Source organism: Pseudorasbora parva, chromosome 3 (genome assembly GCF_024679245.1).
Source record: "Pseudorasbora parva isolate DD20220531a chromosome 3, ASM2467924v1, whole genome shotgun sequence".
NCBI lineage: Eukaryota > Metazoa > Chordata > Actinopteri > Cypriniformes > Gobionidae > Pseudorasbora > Pseudorasbora parva.
In genome coordinates this window covers 40,502,388-40,521,869 of record NC_090174.1, presented here as the reverse complement: position 1 = coordinate 40,521,869, position 19,482 = coordinate 40,502,388, and the positions used below count along the sequence as shown (strand labels likewise).

General features: G+C 37.0%; 1 protein-coding gene across 1 annotated transcript; it reads left to right on the top strand.

Annotated features, from left to right (window-relative positions):
• Positions 1 to 655: 655 nt before the first annotated feature.
• On the top strand, positions 656 to 19,448 carry ddx31 (DEAD (Asp-Glu-Ala-Asp) box polypeptide 31). The gene is made up of 20 exons (XM_067438841.1): positions 656 to 1,005; positions 1,127 to 1,443; positions 1,535 to 1,610; positions 1,706 to 1,749; positions 1,831 to 1,901; positions 2,204 to 2,268; positions 2,603 to 2,647; positions 2,809 to 2,850; positions 2,940 to 3,004; positions 3,741 to 3,860; positions 6,036 to 6,142; positions 6,502 to 6,716; positions 7,403 to 7,567; positions 9,357 to 9,416; positions 10,564 to 10,614; positions 10,760 to 10,899; positions 11,402 to 11,486; positions 11,993 to 12,104; positions 13,086 to 13,281; positions 18,942 to 19,448. The coding sequence occupies exons 1-20, from the start codon at positions 904 to 906 to the stop codon at positions 19,081 to 19,083; spliced, it is 2,220 nt and encodes a 739-aa protein (XP_067294942.1). The 5' UTR covers positions 656 to 903; the 3' UTR covers positions 19,084 to 19,448.
• The last annotated feature ends 34 nt before the right edge of the window (positions 19,449 to 19,482 follow it).

Sequence of the window (19,482 nt, the reverse complement as noted above, 5' to 3'; positions counted from 1 at the left end):
AGACAAATTTTAACAAAGGTTTTGTTATTTCAAATTGTTGGATGGGAAGTGCAGTGTATAAATAAAAAAACTAATTTGATTGTTATAAAGATTTACATTTTATGTCTTAAATAATGTGCATATAAAGGCACTTAACAGCATATCTGCACATTATAAAATGTATACAGGCAGACACTGTAACACATTTTGTCTTTTGCAAATAGTTCACAATTAATTGAAATAATTATAGTGAGTAAAAATAGTAAGTAAGCTACAGGAATCAACCAGGAATCCTTAGCAAACTTTTAGGAGATAACTTAAAATAATTTAAATGAAGTTGTATTAAAATACTATGACTTTAGTAAAATGCTAAATATACACAATGTGTAAACTGTTACCGATGTTAAATGTATTAATGAATAGTTCCTAAACCTTTATTTAAAAATAAAGTTTTCTAATATGTTTATTAATAAAAAATAATGTAACATTTTAGTTAAAGAAAACACAATGGTTAATTTAATATATTGACACTTTCCATTTCTATTAATAAAATAATTTGAAAACAAGCAGTCATAATTACAGCAGAACATACATGGACATTTTTTGATGGACAAGTCAAAAAAGCTGAAAACAGCATGGGACTTTTATTTTGGTAACGGCATTACCCGGAAATCTCACGTTGTAGTGTACGGAGGGAAAACACGTGTGGAACTTTATTCTGTAGCTGCTCAGCTGTTTGTGTTCTGGTACTGTTTACAAGTTAACGCTTTCGCATTTAGCTTGAAATTGACATCCGTGCTATTCAAACGAAATATAATACGGCATTTATCATTTTGTAAGTAGTCCGGTATCTGTGAGTGTTTAGTAACGTTATTACAGTTATTTAGCTACTACGGAGTCTTAAAAAGCCTCCTGCTTACTGACATGGCCGAGGACATGCTAATGCTCAACATCTCCTCAGCACCCGTAACGTTTCACAGAAAGACAGACCGAAGACCTGTGTCAGCAACAGAGAAATGGGCACAGGTGAGTCAGTCCTGCATCCTCTGTTGTCATTTCCATTACACATGAAGTACTCTGCTTTACACACAAGTTTCTTTCAGCCTGATTGTGAAGTGCTGTACTGTCAACTGTGTTAATGTTACAGAAAAGGCAAGAATCAAAGAGGAAGGCTGTCTTTGAGCCCCAAGAGAGCAGCGCCTCCAAACAGAGGAAGATTAATCAAACTGGTCAACAGCACACACATAAGCAAAAGCTGCAAACCCCCAAAAGCCCCTCTCAGAGGAGTAATAATAGAGACGCAGAGGAGAACGGAGACCAGAGTGAAATCTCTGCAGTAAAATCACCATCAAAGGTGAAAGCATTTCCAAAGAAAGCTCCAGAAGAGCATGGAGACCATGGCAGACCATTTATCAAGACATCGTCTCTCTTCAGAAACAACCCAGAGATCCCTGATGTCCTCAGGTAGATGCAACACATTCGAGCTTGTGTGAATGGACTCGGGTCTTTTTCAAAATTGACCTTTCCCTGCTATTTCTTTTTCTTTTTTTCACAGTCATACTGTAAATCTAGTAAAGGAGAAAGTCTTCACCAGCAACACATTTGAAGAACTAAATCTACATCCTCACCTGGTATGAACAATCTTTAATATCTCTTAACAAATTACTCTGAAATGCTTCTCATGTCTTTTGTCTTATACCTTCTTCTCATCTAAACAATTTCACAGGTGGCAACGCTCCATAAAGTGTTGAACCTGACCAGTATGACAAGGTACTGTAGCTTCATCTTATCGTTGTATTGTCCTCCTCCTCTGTCTCTTTTTGTTTTTCTCATTTTCATCTGTGTTTTCAGTGTCCAGAAACAAACTATACCAGTGCTGATGTCTGGTAAAGATGCTGTAGTGCGCTCACAAACTGGATCAGGTGGGATTTCTGGCCTCTTTCGTGTTTCGAGCTCTTTAGTTTTTTATATTAAAATGACTAAATTAAATGTAATGAAATACACCAAGAATGTCATAAATTGATTTTATTGCATTTTCAGTTCATGATTCATATTTTTTTTTACCACAATCCTACATGCAGTACTAACTTGACAATTGTATTTATTGGCACTGTAAATAATAGTAATCACACAAGTGTTTAAGTTAGATGAAACAGAGTAAGAAGAAGAAGAACAACAAAAATTTAAAAATTAAAAAAGATTATTATTTATATGCCTTGTACAGGAAAAACATTGGCGTATGGAATTCCAGTGGTTCAGTTCTTACAAGCGATGCAGCCTAAAGTGAAGGCAAGTCAAACTGAATCTCTAAAACAGCATTCACTGCATCAGGACTGATTGATCACATGATCATTCTTGGTTTATGTTCCGTTATAGTTTGCTCTTTTTTTTTACATTTGTTTATTTTGCAATATAAATGTAATTTATTGCTCCTGCATGGAGAATGTGGGGTCGTTAACAGTCAGACATTCAACACTGTACATTACACAATGACAAAATTAGTTGTGAGTCAGATTGAACGTGTGATCAATAAAAGAGCTAATGCACCATTAATATTGTATTTTTTGTTATGTTAAACAACTTTTGATATTATGAATTAAACTTAATTTATTATTTTTTTCAGAGATCAGATGGGCCTTTAGCTATTGTGATTGTTCCAACCAGAGAGGTATTGTACTGATTGAATATCTGATTTATCTTGTGAATGAACACACACACGCACACACATATATATACATACATAAAAAAAGTAGATATAAATCTTTCCTCTTGTTATATTATCCCTTTTTATTTGGTTCCAACATGAATCTGTCTCTGTTTGTCCCCCAGCTTGCCCTGCAGAGTTTTCAGATGTTTCAGAAGCTTCTAAGAGTGAGATTTTGCATAATATGCAGTGTAATTGTCATAATTGAGTTAACATAAATTTTCAATCTTCACTCTATGTATTTTTTTTTCTCCAGCCTTTCACCTGGATTGTGCCAGGAGTTCTGATGGGAGGAGAAAAAAGGAAAGCAGAAAAAGCCAGGTTAAAAACACATAAGATGTATCCGCTGCAAGATTTCTGAAGCAGATTTCTGTTGCTTATTCAAATATAAAATTATTGTATCGGTATTGTACTTTTTTAAATGGGTTTCAAATCCTTCTCTACCCTAAAAAAAAATATATTTTTAAAGAAATAATTATTTTATTCAGCAAAGATGCATTACATTTATCAAAAGTGACAGTAAATACATAAGTCTACAAAGTTAAAAAAGACTTGTTTCTTTTGAAGCTGTTCTTTTAAACTATCAATTTATAAAAGAATCTTGAAAACAAATGTATCACAGTTTCTACAGAATATTAAGCAGAACAACTGTTTTCAATATTGATAATAAGAAATGTTTTTTTGAGCACCAAATCAGCATATTATAATGATTCTGAAGGGTCATGTGACTGAAGACTGGAATAATGATGCTGAAAATTCAGCTTTGCCATGTTAGGCAGCCATTACTCCTGTCTTCAGTGTCACATGATTCTTACATTTTAATAAATAACATTTTTAAATATAAAAAAATAGTTTATTCACAATATTCATTCTAATAATGTCACTATTACTATTTCTACTGTATTTTTGATCAAATAAATGTAGCCGTAGTGACATTAAGAAACTTCTTTTAAAAAGAGTAAAGTCTTACTGACCGTATAATAATTTTGAACAAGTGTATATTTTATTCTGCAATATCACTTCAGTTTGTGCTTGTCTGTCTTTGTCTTGACTTCAGACTGAGGAAAGGAATTAATGTTCTGATCTCGACTCCAGGCCGACTGGTGGACCACATCAAGAACACTCTAAGTATAGCTTTCAGTGCTGTCCGCTGGCTTATTCTGGATGAAGCCGACAGGTCAGTGTGCTTGCGGATTTGTACCGAGAATGACATTATGTGGTTCCCGTTAGCTACTTCTTTTAGATATTTTATCATTTGTAGGGGTGTAACGATACCCTCATGTTATGATTCGATACAAAATAAGGAGTTTTATTTTTACTTTATTATTATTATTATTATTATTATTATTATTATTATTATTATCAGAATCCACACATATTCCCCCATTGCATTATTATACATTATATTTAACATGTTAAATGTAGTAAAAAGTTTCAGTCACTGAAACTCCGTAAATGTAATTTTTTCCCCTCACACGGTACTCGTGCTTTCAATGCAGGCATTGGATCTAATAAACCGCACACACAGACTCTTCAAGTGCTTGCTATGTCTCCAGTGTCCTACCTCTCCCGCTACTAATGCACTTTACAGAAAAGAATAAAGTAAACCATCAAAAACTGCTTTGAATAATAACACTACTAAAAATAAATATGATCTGGTGGTGATTTAAATCCTGTTTGCACTTTCACTTTGGAACTCAGGTCGCCCGAAGCACAACAGTACTTTATGTCGGCGCTGCTCATGAGGCTATCGGTGCTGACTTTATGACAATTCTCTTCACCGCTTTAATGTGAAAAAAAAAGGTTTTCTGTGCAATTTTCGGTTATTTCACATTTTATCTAGGCATCCACTTGTGTGACTATCACCAGACCAAGCTCAATCTTTTAAGATTGAACATTGGTCTGGGGAGTCTGCTCTGTATTTTCTACTACACAAGAGGCGTGATCAACGAACATAATTCAAATGACTATGTAATTGGATAGTTCTTCAACCAATCAGACCACAAGAGGTGTGATCAATGGGCATCGTTCCACCGCTTCACTATCTGTCATTGTTAAACCCGCTAATAGTGCGCTAGGTGGATAAGGTCTGTGATTGGTTCCCGGAAAAAGTTTAACAGAAGCAGGATAAATGAATGTACAGGTTTCCAGACTGAGCTGCTGAGGAAAATTACAATTTGCTGGCAGATCAGGAGGGGTTTACCAAGTCTAGGCATCTACCAAAAGTTCCAAAATGGCTTTTTTTTATTTTTTGGCCTAAAATTTGAGCCGAAACACTCCTCTCCTATTCCTCTCTATGCACGTGCGCCCTACAAGATGCTCAAGGTCCATGTGAATGCTTCACTGATGTAACGCTCATCAGAAGAGCAAAATCACTTTATTTTACAGTCCTATTTCTCATTTTACAAACTATATACTTATTGTATTAAAATAACTGGCCCCACTTTATATTAGGTGGCCTTAAGTACTATGTACTTACATCAAAAAATAAATACAATGTACTTACTGTGTTCAAATTGTATTGCGAAACACCTTTGCTGATATTGAGGTGGAATACGGGTAGAGTTTGGGACAGGTGTGGTGGTGTAGGTCAGTTTAAGGGTAGGGTTAGGTGTAAGGGAAGAGCCAACTGTGTAGTTACAAATGTAATTACAGAAATTAATTACAGACGTAATTACATGCAGGTGTTTTTTTAAATGTAAGTACAATGTCAAAACATGTATGTACACAATAAGTGCAATGTATCAAATGATTAATTACAATGTTAGTACATAGTAGTTAAGGACACCTAATATAAAGTGGGTCCAAATAACTGGTTCATAACTAGGTACTAGTCCTAAACCTTATCTTAACCCATATTATAACCTTATTTTACTCAGTACTTTCTTGGTAAGTACATTTTACAAAGTATACGTACTGTAAAATAAAGTGCAACTGAATTTTCAATGTAGTAGTATACTTGTTTCTGTTTGCAGTTGACTATAAGGGGTATACATTATTTGGATAATTGGTCAAATAATAAATCTGATTCTGTTGCATTAAACTGAATAAAGAATATTGATATTTAATAATAATATATTTTCTGTCCAATTTAGTGTGTCCAATTTTAGTTTCTGTCCAATTTATAGTGTTACTTTCAATAAAAGTGTGGTTATTTTATTGGCGTATTAATACAATTATACAAAAAAATTGTAATTTAAAATAAGAAATAAGAAAATATTCAACCAACTGCATCTAGAAATTTCGGTTTTATCCCAGAATTTTCATTTCGTATTGATTAGTTCTTGCAGTCTTGTTAGCAGATGTATCAGTATCATGTGGATTTTATCATTATATGTGTTCTGTACTGAAGGACTCTGGATCTGGGCTTTGAGAAAGATCTGACTGTGATTCTGAATGCTCTGAATGCCACTGGACTTGCCAGACAGAACGTGCTGCTTTCAGCCACACTCACCGAGGGTAAGCTCAGCATCCATTCACTATCACAGTCACACATTGAGAGAATGTATCTGGCTGTAAAGTGAGACAGTGGCTTAAGTGCTCACTTTAGACTGTGCAAGGTACCGTACTTACTTTATTCTAGTGGAAGCAGACTGGGATGAGCTGACAGTTGTTGTCGTCTCTCAGGTCCATTCTGTCTCTGCTTGGCGTGAGAAAAACAGGCTCTTTATCCCAATGAAAACTGAAAGTTTTTGAGCCTCTTAGAGCACCCTTCAGTTTTAAGCAGCGCTACATTTCAAAAACGTCTTATTCTTACACCATTTTCGATCACAAAAGCATCTACGCACGTACATTGATCCTGTTCTCTTCATTTCTAGGACTGTCCCGATTAGCCAGTATCAGTATGAAGGAGCCTGTGAGTATCCATGTGTCAGAGGGGAGTGGGGAGACAGTTGAAGCGTGTCCCCAGGCGGCCCCTCAGGCTCTGTCAGACAGCTACGCGGTTCCTGAGAGACTGCAGCAGCATGTGGTGGTGGTGCCCAGCAAACTCCACCTGGTCTGTTTGGCTGCCTTTATTCTGGCTAAATGCAAGGTAGAGCACACCATATGTTAAAACCCAGTTATTAACGCTCTGTGGTTTTGTTTTGTTGTGACGTAGATCACCTCATGTCATTTCAGTTTGACTAAAGTGAATCATTCAAACGTTTTATAATCTGCCAAAGGTGTGTAGAAGAAAGCTGGAGCTGGTTTAGATGAAAACTTTAGTAACGTATAGTAATTTTTTCTTTCTAAAATACACTGTGTATGTAAATGTAAAACATCTTGCATAATATTAACTGCTAGTTTTCTTTTGTTTGGTTTTGTTTACTTTTTATTTTGATTGTGTTTATGCAATTTTTGTATTTTTGCAATGAAGACGGCATTTAACATTACTGTTTATGTTTTTGAAAAAAGTCTCTTGTGTTCAACAAGGCTGCATTTATCTGTTTAAAAATACAGGGACAATTGCAATTTAAAACAAATTATTCATGTGATGTTAAAGATGTTTTTTAGCATTATTGCTCCAGTATTCAGTGTCACATGATCCTTCAGAAATCATTTAAATATGCTGATTTGATGCTACAAAAAAAAAAATCTTACTGACCCCAAAACTTGGTAAGATTTTGTGAATGAACACTTTTAATTATCTTCTATTTTAACTGATAACCAAGAAAGTCATTTGCTCATGGTGCCTTGCTGTCACTGGATTTAAGTATGTTGCTGTGTTTTTGTAAATAGTTTGAGCCACGGCAGAAGCTGGTCATTTTCATATCCAGCTGTGAGGCTGTAGAGTTCCTACTCACTCTCTTCACTGCAGTCCTCTGTGAGAATCCCAACACCACATCAACCAAACGTTCCTCATACCTCAACTTCTACAGGCTCCACGGCAACATGAGACAAGAGGTGAGACATTATGTGCCAGTTCAGAAAAGAGTTATGCATTTTAAAGAGGCTAATTCTTACCCAAGGTTTCTTGTTAGTCAAGGTTTTGTACACGTAATGCCCAGGAGTGTAGTTGTAATTCAGTTTTATTAGACTCCCTCATAGGACACTTACAGTTAACAGTCGGTTTTTGCTGCTGTGTCTTTAACAATTGACTTGACGTATTTAAATAATTGGTTATAACTGACTATCTTCTTTGCATGTTAAATGATTAACATCTCTGAACACCTTTAAATCGGTTTTGATTTAATGTATTTTTGTTCACTATATAATTACTGTTCTTCCATTTTAGTTATTTTATAGTAAATTACTTCACTATTATTTTTGTAATGTGAAAACTAATAATGTGGAATATTATTAAAATGTAAAATAAATTATATTAATATACAAATAATTAAAAATTCAAAAAAATTTAAACAGTACATACAAATTTACATGTATTCCTGGGATGGCAAAGCTAAATTTTCAGTATCATTACTTCACATGATCCTTCAGAAATCATTCCAATATGCTGATTTTGTGCTCAAGAAAAATTTCTTATTATTATTAGTAATGCTGAAAACAGTTAAGCAGCTTAATAGTTTTGTGGAATGATGAAACTATAAAGATTTTTTATCTGGATTCTTTGATGAAGAGAAAGTTTAAAAGAACAGCATTTATTTGAAATAGAAATTTTTGAACGGTAGTGTAGATATAATTTTCCATGATATATTCTCTTTAATGTATAGTAGAAAGTATTTTTTAGTTTTCTGTGAATGTACCAGAGTCCCCACAGTCATAAAAAAACTTTTTTTTTTTAAGTTTTTGAAAAACTTTAAAATTATGATGTTCAGGCCTATGAAGTAATACAATCTTAACTTGATGTACATTCCTATAATGAATATACATGTTTCAAATTATGCAAAGCTCTAAAATATTTTAGTGGCTAGAAATATCTTTTTGTGAGTGAAAATCATTGTCCATTAATGAATTAACAAATTAAAAGGGTATTGACCTCCATCCTCCAAACATGGCTCTATATTGAATGTGTAAATACAAAACAAATTATTTTGCTTTATATAAATTGAAGGCTAGTATGTCTATGCATCAATCATGCTTGAACAGCATATAGCCTTTAATTGTGTTTTGTATTTATTTATTAAAATGACCATGTCTCTTAAAAGCATCCAGAAGCACTAGCAGCATATGACACTTGAGTTAGACCATTGCGGTCTGGTCGAACGGTGGGGTCAGCCGGCTCTCGGCCAGCTGGCGTTCAGGCAACAGCAGCAGTCGGTGCCCTGTGGCAGTGTCAGGGGAACTGCATCCTGCCACTGTCCAGCCTGCACCCTCACCCCCACTCAAATCGAGCTGCCGTAGGTCGCCCATATGGCACTGGTAGGGCAGGGGACTCCGGAGTCTCTTGGTCAGATGTATGGGAGAGCAGGTCTGGGTGTGGCGCTGGCCTGCAGTGTTATGGATGGGTTTGGTAATGGGACAGCACAGGCTGAGCTCTGGACGTCTCCTCCGATGAGAGAAACTGCAGGAGACAGGCAGCTGTTCCAGCACACAACAGATTGTGCTCCATGGAGAAAAAGAAAGAGGATTTGTCGGACATCCCATCTTAAGATGGGCTCTTATCCGTGTTTCTACTCTCATCTTTTGTTCTGATAATAAGTGCAAATACCTCTTTAGATGTTATAGTGTCTTGTTTTGCTGTGAACAAATTAAGCTCAGGTTTTTCTCTTTTATGCTGTTTCTCTCCCTTCAGGACCGCACTGAGGTGTTCCAGGAGTTCTCTCAGTGTAAAACTGGAATTCTACTGTGTACAGTAAGTCATTCAATCTCATGCCATTTGTATTGTAACTGACATTGACTGTAGTCTAAAGCAGTGATTCCCAAACAGGTGTGTGTATACTTGAGGGCCAACCTACACTATGAACACTATGTTTCTATGAATACTTATTTTAAAAATTATTATTATCCCCTACACACATATTACTGTCTTTCTTTTTTGTAATTTCTGCAATCCTACATTCAATAGATTTTTCTTTTACAATATATAGATTTGATAAATGGCTCATTGTTGCATTGATCTAATGTAGCTTTAGCTATGCCAGTTTGTTAATACAAAAGTTTTACGTGCAGGTTTGTGCATCCCCCTCCGTCCACCTCCTTGTCACTTCGCAGAAAGGCTGTAATGAATATGAAGTAAATGAGTGTTTCTATTCCTGCTGACAGCCTGGCATGGAATTGTGTTGGTCTCCATCTGTATCGGCTCTAGAGTTACTGACTCAAGTCTCCCCAACTTCTGTTTAGGCTAGTTGTGGTTGAGAGAGTTGGAGTTAAGATTGAGAACTGCTCAAATGAAGTCTCTCTTTAAGTTAGAATTACATATTCAGTTTTTACTATAAAGCAGCTCTCCAGTCTGTTCATGTTTTACTCACGAAAGTCAGACTACGACGGATAAGATTTCCACATGAAAGAAGGCAGAGCCCCAGAGTGCACCTACCTACTACATATTTGCCACGGACCGATAGTAGTTTGAAGGTGTTTACCAGCTGGAGTGAACACCAAACAAACTTTGTTTTGGCCTGAATTTTCTTTAGAATGACGTCACAGGATAACGGCCTTAATACAGTAAATTCAGTACAGTGAATCCCAATTTTTGTATATGTTTTCATTTAATTTTGTGTGTGTGTGTGTGTGTGTGTGTGTGTGTGTGTGTGTGTGTGTGTGTGTGTGTGTGTGTGTGTGTGTGTGTGTGTGTGTGTGTGTGTGTGTGTGTGTGTGTGTGTGTGTGTGTGTGTGTGTGTGTGTGTGTGTGTGTGTGTGTGTGTGTGTGTGTGTGTGTGTGTTAATAACAACACTGGTTCCACATTTCCCTAATTCTAATTTCTAGACTAACAAGATGCTTTGTGCTAATGGTTAAATAGATTAATATTTAAATATGTTTTTGTTGTTTATTTTACCCCTAGGATGTGGCTGCACGTGGTTTGGATCTTCCTCAGGTTACGTGGATTGTACAGGTTAGATTTCTTTGTGTGTAAATTCTCACCATTTGCATAATAGTCAGTGTACAACAAAAAATGTAAAAAATGCCAGTTTTCTTACTTTTAATTGAAATTAATTCAAACTTCCAGTTTTTAAATGAATATCACCCTTTTGTTGCAGTACAACCCTCCCATTTCTGCCGCGGAGTATGTTCATCGCGTGGGCCGCACGGCACGAATTGGAGCTCAGGGTAGCAGCCTGCTCTTCCTCACCCCCTCTGAGACGGCTTTTTTGGATGTGCTGGCCAATCACAACATCAGGTGTGCTGACTGGCATCTCATCCATATCAGATTTACTGATCCTTTCGATGAACCCCAACTCCGCAGTAGGGGACTGTGGGGCAGGTCCTGTCTGATGTGTGGATGAAGTCCAGTCCCTGACATTGTGATTAAAGATGGCCAAACAGGTCTTGTCTCTGTTCCAAAGCCCACAATATAACAGTCAAGACAGAGCTGGACTGATGACTCTGTGCTGATCTCGGCACTGGAAGCCAGTGTGAAGAGAAAACACACTCTCAGTCTCTCTGCATGAGAGCAGAATGAATCTGTTCTGCTGGCACAAGCACTATCATATTTGGCTCACTTTATGGTTTACAGTACTAAAGGATGATCGGAAGGAGTTTGGTAGCATTAGCAAAGCTCAATATGTTTAGAGAAATTAAGAAACTCAGCAAATTGCAGAAAAGCATTTTTTTTTCCCCATTGATAAATATATTCATTTAAAAATATCCATCTACACATTTTGGCTTCTCTTCCCCCTTAGTTTGTCAGAGATGAAGATGGAAGATGTCTTGGCCACTTTGATGAAGGACGAGCGCTTCAAAGGCAGAGGGAAATGGGACAGCAAGGTAACTTCTGACAACTAAACCTTAAAAATTGTGATTCTAACCCAAAGAGTCAATGGTAACTTGCTTGACTGCAAAACTATTATAACGTTCCTAGCTTGGTTGAAGATCATATGTAGTTGAAAATGCATGCCTAGGGAACAGCTGTGGGAGAAGAATGGCTTTCTCTTTATCTCTTATTTTCCCCTCTCTCTCGACAATGAGAGCCGTCTGACAACAATGAGTGAATGTTTCTGCCAGCGCTCAGTCAGTCCTAATCCTGATTTAATGTCCTTTTCCCTCCCAGCACCAATCCGCTGGTTGTAATCCTAACCCATGCCACCCCCCTTGTTAGCAGCCTCATTTGAGGGTCAAAGGTCATATATGGGGAGGGGTGATATCATTAGTGTATAACCAATAACAGTTATGTGCTGCTCTTGTGTTTTATTGGCTTTTAATATAATAAAATGTGATTTCTCACTGATTTATGTTTGTGTTTGATGTGTGTCTCTTTGTACGTGACTGTGCAGAGATCAGCCGCTGCGTTTGAGCAGGAGGTGCGAGAGAGAGCCACCGTTTTACAGACTGACTTTGAGAATTATGTTCATGCCAATAACGAGTCTCTGCAAACAGCGAAGAGCGGTAAGATGAAAAACTAATTATCATGCAGGGTTACTGTGTTAAACTGATATTTTGTTCTACAGCTATGCAGCCCATCTACATTTAGTTGAATATCTAAATATAGATATTTGTACATTTTTGACGATGATTTAACCTCTAAATCATAATTATTAATGAATCATTTTCCTTGATATTGCAGTTGTTATTTATATTTAATAAAATAAACAATAAAATATCTTAATTATGCAAAAATATAAAAAAAAATATTTATGAAGAATAAAAAAATAATAATGGTCTGATTAATTTATAATGAATTAAAATTAAGGACTGTCATTTCATTTGAGGCCCTGTTTACACCTGGTATTACGATGCAGTCAGGTCGATCAAATCACAAGTAGATGAGGGAGATGCATACCGTTTTACATCTGATGATTTAATCCGGCTCTTTTGTCCACTTTCAATCACTTCTGTCCTGATTTCTTCGAAGGGAAGGGTCTATGGTAATTGTTTTTTTTAAATAGATTAAATGAGCTCATGCAATTTACATATGTATGCGTGCATGTTAGAAATCAGGAATGGTGAGAGAACTTTGCGTTTGGTAAGTTTTTTTCATCAACTAAACTTGGGTCTTCAGCCGACAAAGTTTAAATTCCAGCTTTTAACACGCTTCCCATTATGTTTACACATTAGGCCAATAGAAGAGTGGGCGGTCTGTTGTTTCTGTTCAAAGGATTCAACCACGTGAGTGTTTACACTATGAAAGCAATACGGTTGAATGTGTTTTCGACTATGTCTTGAAGTGGTCGAAAGCTTTAAAAAAATGTAGACCCTGTGTACATCTGTATTTAGTTAGCATTGTCCTCTTGTGATCCGATCGACCAAAACCCATCTTAATACCAGCTGTAAACGGGACCTAAATCGAGGTTAAAATGGTTCCTCCTTTAAGAAAAATGTCTACTACCTGCACTCGAAATGCTCCTTTTTTTTATTTGGGTCTTGTAGCATTGCAGTCTTTCCTGAGAGCATACACCACATACCCCTCCAGTCTGAAACACGTCTTCCACATCCGCAACCTGCACCTGGGCCATGCCGCTAAGAGCTTTGGCCTGAGGGACGCACCACAGGGCCTGGGCAGCTCCATAACCACTAATCCTGCCAACAGCAAAGACTCCAAGAAGGGCAAAGACAAAGCCAAGAGGTACTGCAAGTTTTCAAAATTGGACAGTAATTTATGAATCTGTCAAACAGTTAGCGGTGCCTGATAGTGGGATCTAGTTCTTCTTTTAGATAAATTTAGCTCTGTTCTGTTTGATGCTACATTTTCCTCTGTGGCTTCTGTAATGTTTTCATATTTTCTCATATAATATTTCATATTTGTCATTTTTTCTTTTTCACTCAGGGATTATAAATTAAAGGGAGGTTCTCTGTTTAGATCAAATGTCTTGTACACTACAGTTCAAAGGTTTGGTGTCAGTACAAAAATATATACTTTAATAAAAATGTATAAATATTAATACTTTCACCAAGGATGCATTACATTGATTAAAAGTTACCGTTAAGACACATTTAGCATTACAAAAGATTCTCAACATGCTGTGAATCTTTATAAGAAAAAAATTGTCATGAAAAATTGTACAAATATCTTACACTGTACAACTGTTTTCAACATTGATAAAAAGAAAGATTTCTTGTTCCAAATCAGCATATTAGAATGATTTCTGAAAGATCATACAACACTGAAGACTGGTATAATGATGCTGAAAATTCAGCTTTAACATTTCAAGAATAAATTACATTTTCAAAGTTATTTATGATTTTAAAGTTATATTACGATATTTTAGCTTTATTTTGACATGAAAAAAATCTTACTGACCTCAAACATTTGAACATCATTGCATCTTAAATTAGGCCAGAAGTCCATAATTATATATAGAATTGGGAATACAGCTCATTATTTAATTTATGATTGCCATGAAAGCAAATTTCAGTAATCGATACCAATAGCTGTGATTCTCAATATCAGCAAAACTTAATTCTTTTTTTACGAGTCTGCAGACTCGGTACTGCTTATGCTGTAGAGTGAATATGAATTTTTGTATCGGCCAGGCACCGAAGTACTGGTACTTCTGTGATTTCTTGGCAAGACTATAAAGCTTGTGTTTAGCAAAACAGCCTGTGTTAAACCACCAATATCCTATAACATTCAACCACTTATCTAATGTCGCTTCTTAGAGAAGAGAAGAAGAGAAATGCCTTCAAGGCTGGGACAATGTTTTACTGTAAGTGTCTTGTAAAGGCTGCTCTGAAAATTGCCAGCACGGCTGCGCTGGAGGAAAGCCCACAGCTCTCTTGCGCACACACACACACACACACACACACACACATACTTGGCAGCTGTGAGTCTTTCACGGGAGCAGAGCTCTTCAGGGTCAAAGAGGACTAGTCAAATCCTGCCTTTACCAGCTGTATGTTTTACCTTTCACCTTTGATACACTCACCCCTCTTGGTTTTCCTCGGCTTCCTTTATGCTGTGATGCCCTAGCTGTGTTATTCCCAAAGCATATTGAATATGACATCCATTATAAAGAGCTGTTTTTGTTTCTTTCGATGCATACTATATTCAGGTCGGATTTACTTGATCTGATAGCAGTCTTTGGTGATATGGTCAGTACATCACTTAATATGCGGTTTGTCTAGTGCTTGACAGTGCAGGGTTATTAGTGGTCATTTCCCATAGGATTGAATGTGGTGCTGCGGCTGCAAGTGTGGGGTCTGGTTAGCAAAGGCCATGTCCAGACTAGCCCTTGAGCGAGTATGTGTCAGTGTGCGTCCGTGTGTGGTCAGATTATCCGCAGGTCACTTAATTAAACCGAGCCAAACATCGTCCTGAACGTCATTAGTCACAGTGAGGAGCTTTATGTGAATCTGCGTGCATTTGCGCACGTTTAAATAAAGAACATTCACATACAGGCCTCTCCTTTAGGGTTCAGCGTGCTGACCCGCACATGCAGTGATCACAGTTCTCTTGTCAGACAAGAACTGTCATTTGAAAATGTGTTATTGTCGGTGTATTCTGCTGGATTTTACTTCCCTGTCTTTCATCCCACCTTCTGTTCTTCAGTGTGCCTTTGAGATAAAGGCTCAAAAGCCCCTGCGTGCCGTCTCTGTGCTGTGAAGGGGGTGTCAGGTACAGTTTGGTAAAACTGATGTTAAAGTTGCTTAACTCAAGGTTAGTGACACATTTAATTTTATTGAGTCCCAATAGTCGTTCTTTACAGAAGAACTTATCCCGTTGCGGAAGGGTGTTGTGAACGTTCACAATATGTAAAACTGTTAGGATAAAGTACTTTCAGGGCTTTGGGCTATGATTTAAAATGTGACAAAAAATAAAAATGTGTGCACACACCAGAGTTTCCTCTACATAACTACAAACACGGCCTGAGTCGCAATGTCCAAATCATGAAGAAATGACTCCTAACTTTTTTCTTGTTGGTGAGTCACTTAAAATTCACAAAATCCCTGCAAACTTGCTCGCTCATGCTGCCGTTACTGATTTCATAGCTGGCTTCCTCACTGAACCGCCAGTCATTTTTCAGATATGTTCAATGCATTGAACATGCCTGTTCTTTTTTTAAACTCAACTCTTTCTGTGATTTACTTTCCTTTAGAATCTTGAGACTTCTACAAGTCAAGTTATTGACAGGTTCTTAATATGACTGACAATGTGTAAATAAGGATACATACTCCCAACAACCAATAAAATGAATAATACAATTAGAATAACTTTATTTAATTTATACAACTACATATCTGAATGTTAACATTGTTGAATATAGTGATAGGTGTATTCGAAAACATTTAAATGAATTTATACATTTTAAATATAATTTTTATAGTATATAGAAATAGTTTATACATGTATTTAAATATTATTGGTAATTGTTTAACATACAAAGTCCAAACGTGGCACATATTTACAATCAAACCAAAAATTATTCAGACACCAGATATAATTTTTTACTAGTGGGTGCAAGACACTGTAGTTGGTGAGGATAGCAAAATAAAGTCAACTGTGACACATTATACCCAAAAAATGTCTTATAGTGGACTACCAGTAAAATTGTTAAACATTTGGGACCAAAATTATTCAGACTCTTTGACCTGACCATGTTATGCTCGAGTTTTTTTCTTTAATATATATAATATAAAGTAATTTGGCCTTGAATTGGTGCCAGTGGCTCCTTCAATTAACCCCTGCTTATTTCATCCATTTTGTAATTTCACCATTTTATATTAAATTATGTTATGGCTTAATCTATACATGTGCACTTCTTTATGGTAGTTTTGACTTGTCACATGTTGGCTCAGACACTATAGGGAGAAGCTTGTGTCTAACCACTAGTAATTGGCAAGGTGACCTGCAGCAGGACCTGTGAATGAAACCCATGGAGCGGGACAATAGGTCAGTCCCACAGGAGCTGCCCCCAGAGCACCCCAAACGTACTCACACTCTCTCTCTACACTGCCCAGACAACAGACAACAACCGTAATGAACTTATCAGCCGTCATAGCTGACAGCTGACATCTATATTTACCAACCATCACTCTATATAGAATATTCATGCTGCACTATGTCAATGCAACTTAACTGGTCAGTGCTTTGGCCCTATTAACATTTACCATTCCCAGCCTAATTGTGTGTGTGTGTGTGTGTATGTGTGTGTGTGTGTGTGTGTGTGTGTGTGTGTGTGTGTGTGTGTGTGTGTGTGTGTGTGTGTGTGACGTTGTTGTGTTGTGCTGCGCTGTGCTTTACAGTCTCAGTCGAGTCTAGCCGTCCTGTCAGGAGAGACTTCATTACAGCGGCTGTGGTATACACTGTCCATGTCCAGACAAGATTTCTCTAATGAGCAGATCACACCAATATAAACACACACACACACAAACACACTTATGGACTCGTGACTGAACAACAAAGACCTCTGGTACACAGAAGAGAGGCCATTACAGGCAACCAAAAATACACACGCATCAATCCTTCTGAGAGTTTAATTCTATTTTTTATTTTTGCAGGATGTTGTTTTATGTGTATATATGTGCACGTGTGTGTGTGATACATATACACATGTAATGATTTTTATATGTAATAGAACTTTTTATTTATTTTGCTCATATTCTATATAATATGGTGCATCTCACCAAGGCTGCAACTATTTGATATAAAACGGTAATGTGAAATGCATTTTCAATTTGAATAACTTTTAAAATGTTATTTATTTATGTGATAGTAAAGCTGAATTTTCAGAATCATTACTATTACTGTTATCATTATTATTACTATCTTCAGTGTCACACACAGAAGTAATTCTAATATGCTGATTTGCTGCATAAAAACATTCTTATCAATGATAAAACGGTTGTGCCCTTTAAATTAACATATTGTTTTTTACAGTCTTTACTGTTAATTTTGATCAATTTAATGCATCCTTGTTGGAAAAAATGATTACTGGCCCCAAGTGTGTGTGTGTGTGTGTGTGTGTGTGTGTCTGTGTGTGTGTGTGTCTGTGTGTGTGTGTGTGTGTGTGTGTGTGTGTGTGTGTGTCTGTGTGTGTGTGTGTCTGTGTGTCTGTGTGTGTGTGTGTGTGTGTGTGTGTACTTGTTTATATTACATTGTGGGGACCAGCCATTGCCCCCACGATGTAAATGGATTCATAAACATACTAAATTATGTTGGTTTGTTTTTTAAATGTACAAATGCAGAATGTTTCCTGTGATGGGTAGGGGCAGTGTAAGGGGGATAGAATGTATAGTTTGTACAGTGTAAAATCCATTAAGCCTGTGGAAATTCCCCACAATTCACAAAAACACAACGTGCGTTTGTATTAGTAAAATATATATTCAGTAAAAAAGAAAATCTCTATAAAATAGAAATGCATTTTTTTTCAGTTCTGATCTAGTCATAAATGGCTGAAAAAGTCAAGGACAAATCATGAAGACTCAATGGTCAGAATGAATGGGAACCCTGTAGCATCTCACAGGATCGTCTTTTTTGTCATTATTTGGCCCATCATCTTAGTCTGGCTGTGAATAGTGTAGTTATGGATATATTATTGTATTAATTTTGTGGCCAGGTCTTTTGTTCATTTCACTCTATTTTGATGCTCTGCCTACTTGCAGATCTCCCTCTGTGCGTTCTGTGTTTCTGCTGAGAACTTTAATGGGTTTCTGATTTTAACTCCGTTACCTAGCTGATAGATCCCTACTGCTGAGACATATATCATATTTATGACACACCTCTCAGTAAGTGTAAATACAGTGGCATTCTATATGTGATATATAGACCATTGTGTGTCTGTATACATCCTGCTTTTCGCCTGTAGGGGTCCCTGTAGATCGCTCAGGGACCAAAAGAACAATAACTGCTGTCTCATAGCCGCTCTAAGCCCTGGGGGTAGAGTGTGTCGTGTGTCACCATGAGGTAGGTGTGTGTGTATTGGATCCTTAAGCAGCCCCACGGGGGCAAAGCGCCGCTTCATTCTCCAGAGTTATTGATTAGATAAACAGTCACTAGTTTTACATCAGGCCCCCGCTGCTGTCTACGAGCCTTTTATTGACGACAGTGGGAAATTTGTTCAGCCGGGCTCAAGACAGCCAGACTCTACCTCCTCTCTTTACAAGATAAATCTCAGATTCTGTGCTTCAGTATGCTTTGGAAATGTTTGGAGCCATTTACACGGTTCATGTTCATTATGAGCGGTTTCTTGTGCTGTTGTTATTGTTCCTTTTATTCTGTTTTGGTTCTGAGAGGAAAGGCTTTTTAATACACATATGAGTGATGGACTTCATTGAAATGTTTTTCAGGCCTCCCAAGAAAATCACATCAAAGGAGCGGGTGTCAAACCTAATGCGCTCAGAGTATCTCAGTGGGATAGAGGGAGAATCCAAGTCAAAGAAGAAGAGGAAAAAGAAGAAAGGTCAAGCAGAGGAAGAGGAATCTGCATGAAGTGGAAGACATAGGAGTGATCCGAGATGCTCTTTCTGACCGAGAAATGCTGAGGTCGGAGCCTTCGCGGCCAGGTGCATTCTCATGGTTGAACTCACAGGAGTTTTTACAGTGACATTTTTACCTGGAACAAAGCGCGACAGGTCAGCAGCACTCTGAAAACCTGCTCCATGCAAAAGCTTTGCAGATGGTAAAATGCGCCAATCGGTGTGAAATGCATCTGTTTTATTGCTCAGTGAATTTATTATTACAAATGTGGTGCCATAAATATGACTATGAGCAATGTGATTTTACACCAACTCAAGCTGTTTCATCAAAACGTTGTAAAAGACAGAATTTTACATAAAAGTGAGTTATGTATTTGATGTGTTTGTCTGAATTAATTTGATTTTGGGCTCT